This window comes from Hevea brasiliensis, chromosome 11, assembly GCF_030052815.1.
Source record: "Hevea brasiliensis isolate MT/VB/25A 57/8 chromosome 11, ASM3005281v1, whole genome shotgun sequence".
Taxonomy (NCBI): domain Eukaryota; kingdom Viridiplantae; phylum Streptophyta; class Magnoliopsida; order Malpighiales; family Euphorbiaceae; genus Hevea; species Hevea brasiliensis.
This window is the reverse complement of record NC_079503.1, coordinates 96,397,944-96,407,895: the sequence shown is the minus strand read 5'-3', so window position 1 is coordinate 96,407,895 and position 9,952 is coordinate 96,397,944. Positions and strand designations below refer to the sequence as shown.

General features: G+C 34.7%; 2 protein-coding genes across 2 annotated transcripts; both read left to right on the top strand.

Moving 5' to 3' along the window:
- Positions 1-963: 963 nt before the first annotated feature.
- Positions 964-2,738, top strand: LOC110633225 (cytochrome P450 77A1). Its single transcript, XM_021781735.2, has one exon. It carries the CDS (start codon positions 1,010-1,012, stop codon positions 2,531-2,533), a length of 1,524 nt encoding a protein of 507 aa, XP_021637427.2. The 5' UTR covers positions 964-1,009; the 3' UTR covers positions 2,534-2,738.
- A 2,030-nt stretch (positions 2,739-4,768) lies between these two features.
- LOC110633215 (RNA pseudouridine synthase 6, chloroplastic) lies at positions 4,769-9,244 on the top strand. The gene is made up of 9 exons (XM_021781724.2): positions 4,769-5,109; positions 5,507-5,635; positions 5,764-6,018; positions 6,095-6,176; positions 6,731-6,846; positions 6,941-6,995; positions 7,226-7,337; positions 7,797-7,966; positions 8,545-9,244. Exons 1-9 carry the CDS (start codon positions 4,784-4,786, stop codon positions 8,827-8,829), a joined length of 1,530 nt encoding a protein of 509 aa, XP_021637416.2. The 5' UTR covers positions 4,769-4,783; the 3' UTR covers positions 8,830-9,244.
- The last annotated feature ends 708 nt before the right edge of the window (positions 9,245-9,952 follow it).

Here is a 9,952-nt window from a genome sequence, read left to right as displayed (position 1 = left end):
CTATTTCTATATTTTCACATAATTTAAGAAATTATAATTAATATAGTTAAAATAATATTTTGGTTTAATTATTTTTAATATATTTTTTACTCATATTATTTTATTAAAAATTAAATGATTCATATTATTAAATTATTTTTATTACTAATAAATTTTAATTTTTAATATATGTTATATGAGGATAAATTAATAAATATTATTTATATTTGAAAAAAACTTGAAAGAATTTAATCATAATGGGTTCATATAGTTTTTTAGTATAAAAAATTGAATATACAGAGTTCTCTCTCTTCCTCTCTCTCTCTCTTAATAAATAAACAAAACATGTGTTAGCTACATAGCCAACTAACTTTAGTAGCATTTTCCATTTCCCATTATTATTTAGTTGGCTAGCACACTTCATTTCTAATTTCTTATGATACCTAATTAAATTAGATATTTGGCTCTCTCTCAAATATGAATGAGTGAATATGACATTGATTCTACAGTTTAATTACCCTATTAATTCGTTCATAAATTTTTTTAGGGTTACAACTTTGATAATAAATGAATGAATTTAATAATTTTTGAATTAAAGTAACTTGTTTGATTTTACTTTATTTTTAAAGTATAACGAGTGAAAAGATTTTAAAGATTTTGAATTCGAGACTTTTAATTTATAGTATAATTTATTTTTATGAAAAGAAAAAAAAGGCTATTTTTCATACATATTATCAAATTTCATATTAAAATTTGATTTAAATGATATTAATTTTTTTATTTAATTAATGGGATTAGATAAAAACTCTATGTATCTGTTGAAGTATTCAATTATTGTAAACGAAAAAAATTCCGTTGAGAGTAAATATAAAATTTATTTATTTTCTGTGCATTTATAGTATCGGGTTTCGGTGGCGGGTACGCCGCCAGAGGTCATTTACTCAATGCTTACCCTCTTGATCCGCTGTATAAAGCCAACAATCTTTCTATCGGCATCATCAAGTCACAACGCTACCTGACCTCCTCAACTATGGAGTTGATAGATCTCTTCATTCTCTGTTTCTCCTTAGTCTTTCTTGTCCTGTGGTGGCGATATTCTGTCACCCCCGGCAAGTGCAAGTCCAATAACCTTCCACCAGGACCGCCGGGGTGGCCGTTTGTGGGCAACTTGTTCCAGGTTATCCTCCAGCGCCGTCACTTCATTTTTTTGATACGTGATTTACGTGCAAAGTATGGTCCAATCTTCACCATGCAAATGGGTCAACGTACTTTGGTTATAGTCACCAGCCCCGAACTCATCCATGAGGCCTTGATCCAGAAAGGCTCTGTCTTCGCCAGCAGGCCACTAGACTCGCCGATCCGGCTGGTGTTTAGTGTAGGGAAATGTGCAGTCAATTCAGCAGAATATGGGCCTCTCTGGAGAACCCTTCGCCGGAACTTTGTTACAGAGTTGATAAGCCCGGTTAGAATCAAGCAATGCAGCTGGATACGAGAATGGGCTATGGAGAATCACATGAAGAGGCTCCAAAATGAGGCCTTTGAAAATGGTTGTGTAGATGTTATGGACATCTGTAGGTTCACTGTTTGCAGCATTCTAGTATGCATATGCTTCGGTGCCAAAATCCCAGAAGAATGGATTAAGGATATTGATAGTGTCACAAAGGAGGTTATGCTTATAACCTCGCCACAGCTTCCCGATTTCTTGCCAGTTCTCACTCCATTGTTTCGCAGGCAAATGAAAAGAGCGAAAGAGCTGAGGAAGACACAGATAGAATGCTTGGTTCCTCTGATAAGAAACAGGAGAGCTTATGTAGAGAAAGGTGAAAACCCAGGCTCACTGATGGTGAGTCCAGTTGGCGCAGCCTATGTGGACTCTCTTTTTGAGCTTAAGGCCCCGGGGCGCGGCCTTCTGGGAGAAGAAGAACTCGTGACACTTTGCTCAGAGGTGTTTGTTGCTGGTATTGACACTAGTACGAGTGTGCTTCAATGGGCTTTTCTTGAATTAGTTCTAAATCAAGAAATTCAAGAACAGCTTTACAGGGAAATTGTATCAACTGTGGGAAAAAATGGGCTAATCACTGAAGACCATGTAGAGAAAATGCCATATCTTAATGCTGTGGTTAAGGAAACTTTACGGATACATTCTCCAGCCCACTTCACATTGTCACACGCGGCCACGGAGGAGACTAAGCTTGGTGGCTACGAGATTCCGACCAACGCGAATGTAGAGTTTTACATTGAGTGGATGACAGAGGATCCGAATTTATGGAAAGATCCAGGTGTGTTCAGACCCGAAAGGTTCTTGGAAGGGGATGGAGTTGGAGTGGACCTGACAGGAACTAAGGGCACGGTGAAGATGTTGCCGTTTGGGGCAGGGCGGAGGACTTGCCCAGGGCTTACTCTTGGTATGTTACATGTAAACCTAATGCTTGCCAGGATGGTCCAAGCTTTCAAGTGGCTACCCAACCCCAATGGCCTTCCTGATCCCACAGAGACTTTTGCCTTCACTGTGGTTATGAAGAATCCTCTCAAAGCAGTCATATTACCCAGATGAAAGAAAAAAATGAACAGATTACAGTTGGGTTTGATTGTATTTTTTATTTAGTGGGCTTTTGAATTGAAGTTGAAGATTATTGTATGCAATAAGAACAGATTGTTTAATTATTGACGTGAGATATGCTGCTTAGTTCAGAAAGGAAATCGGTGATGTTATGAAAAGGAAAAACAATAAAATTATTAAACATCAATTTAGTCTTAAATTATTTGTAATTTCCAGAGGATTAAAGTTGTATTTTTTCACCTTATTTGTGTTTGTTTCTTGACCACTATAAATTCAGCAGCATTTACTGTACGCCGAATCTCACCGACACCCTTGCGCAGTGCATAAATGGCAGAGGTCTTTAATATAGGCACAACAATGAACAACCAACCATAGTCCACACACCTGACAACTCTTATTAACTATACCCATTTGGCCATTTATGACTCATTGTCTATTTTCCGTTGATGCAAGAGAAATAGGGGTGGATAGTGATTACATGGGACGTAGAGTCATGATAAAATTATTATAATTTTATTAAAATATTAAATTTTATTTTTAAATATTGTGTATGTGTATTATTTATTAATAAAAAAAAAGAGATCTAAAGGAGCGAGCCTAATATATTCTCGTGTGATTTTGATTGGGGTATGTCAGTGAGTTTGATATATTCATAAATTAATCTTTTGACATCTCACATTAGATATAAAATGTGCATACATAATGCTTATATGAGATGAAGAATTTTGATAAAATTATTATGATTTTATTAAAATATTAAATTTTATATCTAAGTGCTGTGTATATATTTATCTATTGAAAAAAAAAAAATCAAGAGAAACAGGGCACTTTAATGTCCTATCGACATAGTGCTGTAATTGAGCATTTCATGAATTATTGGATGGAAATTCTTGAACTTGTGTCTAGAAGAAGTTTAGACAATCAGGGCAGTTTATTACGTGATTTGGTGAGAATGCGATGCAAGTTCCAAGCTTTGAAGGATTATATTAAGTGGCTGCACGATGGTGGCATGATGTGATATACATGATGTAACATCAAGGCTATACTTTTCGAATCTTCACCGTTTTGGTTGTTGTAGCCATAAATATACCTTACTACGGCATTTATTTCTCTGTTGCACTTGGCACGAAAGGCGGCAAGTGCAGGCCCCAACTCAAGTGGCATTTTTAGCTAGGCGGTGCACAAGCAAAGCTGGCAGCTACTTTCTCCAGCACGAGATGCGATCAAAGGATAAAAAAAAAAAAAAAAAAAAAGGCTTGATTTCATCCACGTCCCTCAAACTTTGAAAATATTTTATCATCCTCCTTTAATTTCAATATATAAAAATGAGAATTTCTTGCTTCCGACTGATATTATGTCATTAAAATAATAATAAATTCTACTATAAAATATAGTGAGTCTCACTAAAAATTACGATTTTTTTTTATTTCTAATTAATTAAGCATATAAAATAGTTTATGCATCTTAATGCAACTCAGATTTTTTAAATTCCTTTAATTGTATTCTATTTAATACTTCGATCAGAATCTAATTTGGATATGTTTAAATAAATTAAATATGATTAAAAATATTTATCTCTCTGTCACGTGGAGAAAATAATATCTCTTAACGGTGGTTAGAGCATTAGTAATGACTTTTTCATTTTATTTAATTTTTTCTTTATCTTTGGATATATAAATATTGAATTTTTTTTTATCATGTTTAATCTATTTATGCATGTACAGATCAATTTCTATATGTGTATCCAACAAAATCTAGTTAAAGAGATTTTGAGTGGTATTAAATTAAAATTTGAGTAACAGTATTGAAATAAATCTTTAAAATTGAGAAATAATAATTAAAATTAAGTCGAAAAAAATTTACCTCAATTTAATTTATTATAAATTTAAAATATAAATATATAAATCTTACTTATTTTATATGTAGATTTTATAGATATATTATATTTTAAATCTATGATAAACTAGTTCTGAGAATTTTTTTGTGAAGAAAGAATTCACCATTCAGTTCCCATACCTGGTGATTTTAACTGTTAGCTAGAGCTCAACTTCATGCTTTCTCATGAACGAGAAAAAAGATCAAAACTACTCCCAAGAATCAGTCCATTTTGGTTCACCACTGGAGAGCAAAGCAACTCAAGAATTGATTTCTGTTTATATTGGGCTTTACAGAATCCAATTCAGCTGTCACAAGCCCAATTAAGGAGAAAATCCTTAGGGAAACCCATCTAAGAGCCCTGTTGCCATGTACAAGCCCAACCCACTCTATCTCCAACGACACCATTTGTCCTTACCAGCTAGGAGCCCTCTACCATCGTGCTGGTGCGAGTGTGAAGAGCTGCAGATGAGTTCCTTGAGTTTAGCTTCAATCTTCGCTGGTGGCCGCCGGAGTTTGGGTCCGCCAGTTACCGTCCTGCGCACTTTAGCATCCACCCATGTTTGTTTTGTCAATAAGCACCAGAACAACAATTCTTTAGCTTGGTTTTCTTTGAGTTCACATAAGAGAACGTTCGGCTGTGGATCCTCGAGAGCAGAAGTTACTTGCACAACTACCAGTTCTTCTGTTAATGGGTAGTTCAAATTTCATGTTTTTGTTGCGTACATTTTATTGGTATTTGTCTTGAAAGCTTATGTTAAGATGACTGTAGAGAAATAGAAGGATGAATGAAGTTTTGAATTTTATCTGGTGTACTAATTCTTTGATCATTGAGTTCTATGTGAGTGTGAGTGTGAGTTTGAATTCTTTTATTACTTTTGTGTGTTGGTATTATGTAATTTTTTTTACCCCTTTTTGCTTTTTTTTTTTTTCAATACAGTGTATTACAATGTTAATGTTTTAGCACTCTGGAAGATTGGATGTATTTGTTATAATTTAAATTGCTGGTGGAAGTGGTGTTCTGTTTCATCTTTACATTTTATATTGTCAACTTTGGTGGATTACATATGTTGAAACTTAGTTTTGTTTCAGATACCTAGATTATGATCGATTGCTTCCATGTCCCTCACAAAATAGACCACCAAGAGTCGAACACTTGGTTGTTTTACAGGAGGGGCCTGTACTAGACTATATCTGCAAAGCTCTGGATCTTCCTCATCTGTAAGTATTGCTTTCTTTTCTTCTAACTTGCTTTAATTGATGGTGTGACATACAATTCTCAGTTTTGCACTATGAATTCAATTACTAATAAGGACAGAGTGATATATAGGAATTTTCATTCTTTGAAGGTTTGTTGCAGACCTCATTCATTTTGGCGCTGTACATTATGCCCTTGTGTGCCCACAGCCACCTCCAACAGCAACTCCAGAGCAGGTTAGGTTATTTGAAGAATTTACAGCACCGTCAGTTCTGAAGAAGAGATCTTCCATCAAAGGAAAAACTGTACGAGAAGCACAAAAAACTTTTCGGATAACTCATGTTGAACAGTTTCTTGAAGCTGGAACTTATTTGCGTGTTCATGTACATCCAAAGCGCTTCCCAAGGTAAAATATAGCTAGGTGGATGTTTACTATCATTTTTGGTTGGCATGGCAGTTGTTGAGAGTTGAATTTTGTTCAGGTGCTATGACATTGATTGGAAATCAAGAATTATAGCTGTGACGGAATCTTATGTTGTTTTGGATAAACCTGCTGGTACATCAGTATGTAATTGATCCATTATTTTCTTAATTTTGTTTATTTGGATTGCTGTCAGCATCAAATTTAATTTATTTAAGCTAATAATGAAACCCATTAAAGTAAACACAGGCCTTAGTTTTATCAACCAGCTTCTTGGTGCAAAGTAGAAAATATGTTTGCAGACAAATTTTACCTGATTTTCAACTGTAATAGAAGTTAGGACTGCTCATTGTCCAATTTAATTGATCTTAGCTGCTAACTAGACCCAGTAACGTAAACTCAAGGCCTTAGCTTTATCAAGCAGCTGCCAGTGGCAAATAGAAAATAACTAAATACCCTAGGCCTGTGCATTAAACAGATATATTTATCCCAAAATCAACCAGGAGGTTCTATCTTTATCCTAAAGAAACTAAGAATGCTGTATGTTAGACAATATCAGTTAGAAAACTTTGGAGCTGTTGTAGGTGCACTTTTTTTGAATTTGGACACTCTTGACAATTTTGCCCCTTCTAAATATGCCTTTTGACAACCCTTGTTATTATTGCACACAAGATATGTAAGTTTCAACTTCACTCAGGTGGGTGGAACTACAGATAATATAGAAGAAAGTTGTGCAACCTTTGCCACTCGTGCTTTGGGATTAACAACTCCTTTGAAGACTACCCATCAGATTGATAATTGCACAGAGGGCTGGTATGGATTCTTGTAGAATTTTGTCATTATTGTTATCTTTGTCTTTCTGATTTAGAGAGACTGCACTGAACCATGGGCTTTACTTGATTTGCAGTGTTGTGTTAGCTAGGACAAGGGAGTACTGCTCAGTTTTCCATGGAAAAATCAGAGTATGTTGATGATACTTTATCTCGTTTTACATTTGATTTAGTTGGTCATACTTGTAGGGATGCCATATTCAAGCATATAGGACCTTGGGTTAAGTATCTTTGAGGGTAAAACTTCGGAGTAATGTGCTATATGAATGTTGATAATTCGATTCAGCTTAAATTGAATTTATATATTGTGTAGATTTAAGTTCATCTAAGTCCCTCATCTAATTTTTTTATCTCATCATCAGGATAAAAAGGTGAAGAAGCTTTATCTTGCTCTTGCTGCTTCTCCTGTGCCAACTGGAGTAATTACCCACTACATGCGTCCTGTTAATATTGCTCCCAGAATTGTATCAGAAGGTAATGATCTCCATCAAGCATTGCATTGATAATAGAAAATCAGTCTGGACATTTGAATAGTTGTAGTAGGTATTGAAGTGGGGAGCTGCATAATCTTAGTAGTTTTGATCCTGAATGATTTGGTATGACATTCACTCAGTTTATGTTACCAAGTACATTAACTATCATCACAACTGTACCTTATCCAAAAAACCTCTTCTTTTTTCCCCCTCTATCCCTTCTTATTTGTAATATAATGTTATATGGTGGGGTCTGTGTGATTGAAACTAGAGGAAAGTTTCATCATAGGCTTTCTTGAGGCTTCTCAATTTCCTAAGTAGTAAACAGCTTCAGCCAGTTCTCCTTTTGTAATGTTACTGGTGCACTGTCATTCAATATGTTGCAACTACATTTGTTTAGGCAAAAAATCTTTCTAGCTATTCTCTTGTGTCAAATTTACTCAACTGTTTTTGTATGCAGAATTTATAGAAGGATGGCACTTGTGTCAACTTGAGGTCTTGGAATGCAAAAAGGTTCCTTGGCCAGATGCTGTAACTGAAGAGAAATATTCTGTTGAAGACTGTGGGTGGCCCTCAAAAGATTATGCATACGAGTGCAAGATCAATCTTTTGACTGGTCGAACACATCAGGTTATTTAGCCTTTCTTCTCTTTCTCTTGCCATAACTTTGTGCTGTTTTTCTGCTTTGTCATGTTCATTTTTGAATGCTGTGTGTGCAAACATGTATTTTCTTTATTCAGTTCTAATTATTTCATGCCATGTCAATCTGTTAAAGAACCTAAAGAGTGAAGCCCTCAAATTGTGCTTCTTTTAGTTGTCATTGGTAGTGAAAAACAGACAATTTCAGAGGATATGCAAAATTTCTGAACTGTAGGTTTCAAAACTATATAGGATATGCAATTTGAGTAAGGAGGGTTTCAGTTTCATTAATACTTTTTTATTGACCATTTCAATAAATAACTAAAATATTTTGTTGGGTTGGAAAAGCCTGAAAGTGTTGGTGGGTGGGTTGCATTTTATCTGGTCTTGCTATAAAGGTATTCTGTTATTACTAATATGCAATTGGCATTGGTTGCTGCCTTGTTGGCTGTCATACATTCTGTCTGAAGTGAGAAATGAGATGGTGGGACATAAAGGATGATCTCCAACTTACCTTTTGGTACCATAAGGGCGATGTCACAATTAACTAGTTGTAGTATATGGTGCAGATTCGAGCTCAACTGGCTGCCTACGGTGCACCATTAGTGGGTGACTCGATGTACATGCCAGCTGCAATTGCAGAAATTGCAAATCCTGGAGTTAATCCATTTGGAAAATACAAAAAACAATACGTGAGTCAGGATGATCAATCATTGGCCACTGCTGAGTGGGTTGTACAGCATGGAAAGGAACCAAACGTTGCTATTGGTCTTCAGGCCTGTCAAATTTCATGGGATGATGGCAAGCACATTTACAAGGCTGGATCTCCGTGGTGGAGATGTAAGCCTGCTTAGAATTGGTAATGGAGGATTGAGATGAATTACCAAGTGGGGTATTTTCTTACAGCTGATGCTTTGGGGCCTATCAATCATATGACTGCTGATTAACCCATCTTGTCATCTCCAAGGTGATTCTTTTTCCTTGCCCTGTCAATAAATGGAGGGATATGATGTGCAGGCATGGATTCAACTTGAAAAACGAGGAATAGAGATGCTCATTATATATGTTTGTAAAAGCAAGCCTAGGCAAATGCAATTTTGAGACTTAGTAAGATCAACAGCCAACTTTGTCATGACTCGTTTTGGCTCTTCTCATAAATTTCTGTTCCATTATTTGTATTTTCCTAATTTATAAAATACATTCCCTTTTTTTTGTTTGTGGTACTTGATCAAAGTTTTGTAATACATAGTGATAGATTTGGACACTTAACATTATCTGCGTTGACTATTTGGAATCACAAGGAAAAAGATTCTAGCTGTCACGACTCAAAATTGTGAGCCGTGATCGGCGCATAATTTAAATATTCTTAAATTATGTAAGTTTTATCAGAGTATCTTGAATAAATATATTGTCACTTACTAATCTCAAAAAAATTAAACAAAATTCAAATAACAAAATACTGAATAAACATCATAAATATCTCATAAATAAACAGCGGAATCTGTACAGATTTCAAATAAAAACTTAACTATTCAATAAACTAAACTAATTATTAGCTCGAGGAAACATGAATTCGAGCATACCATGAGAACAAATAAAAAATTGTCTCTCTTCAGAAAATGGACTGAATATTTGGATTAGCTGCAGAATTTTATTGATATGAAATAAATAACAGACAGAGAAAACGTGGTTTGAGCTAATCTTCAGTGAATGATAATTATAGCTGTAACATCCCAAAATTTTAAATTTTATTATTTCATGAGCATTTTTGGTATTTTAACTTTATTTAAATTTTAGGATTTTTTTTTGAGATTTTTCGGATTTTAAAAATCGGGTTCGATTTTTGGAAAATATAAACTTTGATGATTTTTAAAAATTAATTTAAAGACCATGTGGCAAAACTAAAAATATATTTGGAATCTACGAATTTTTCTGAGTTTTCTGGAATTTTTTCGGAATTTTTGGACTTCATTTCCG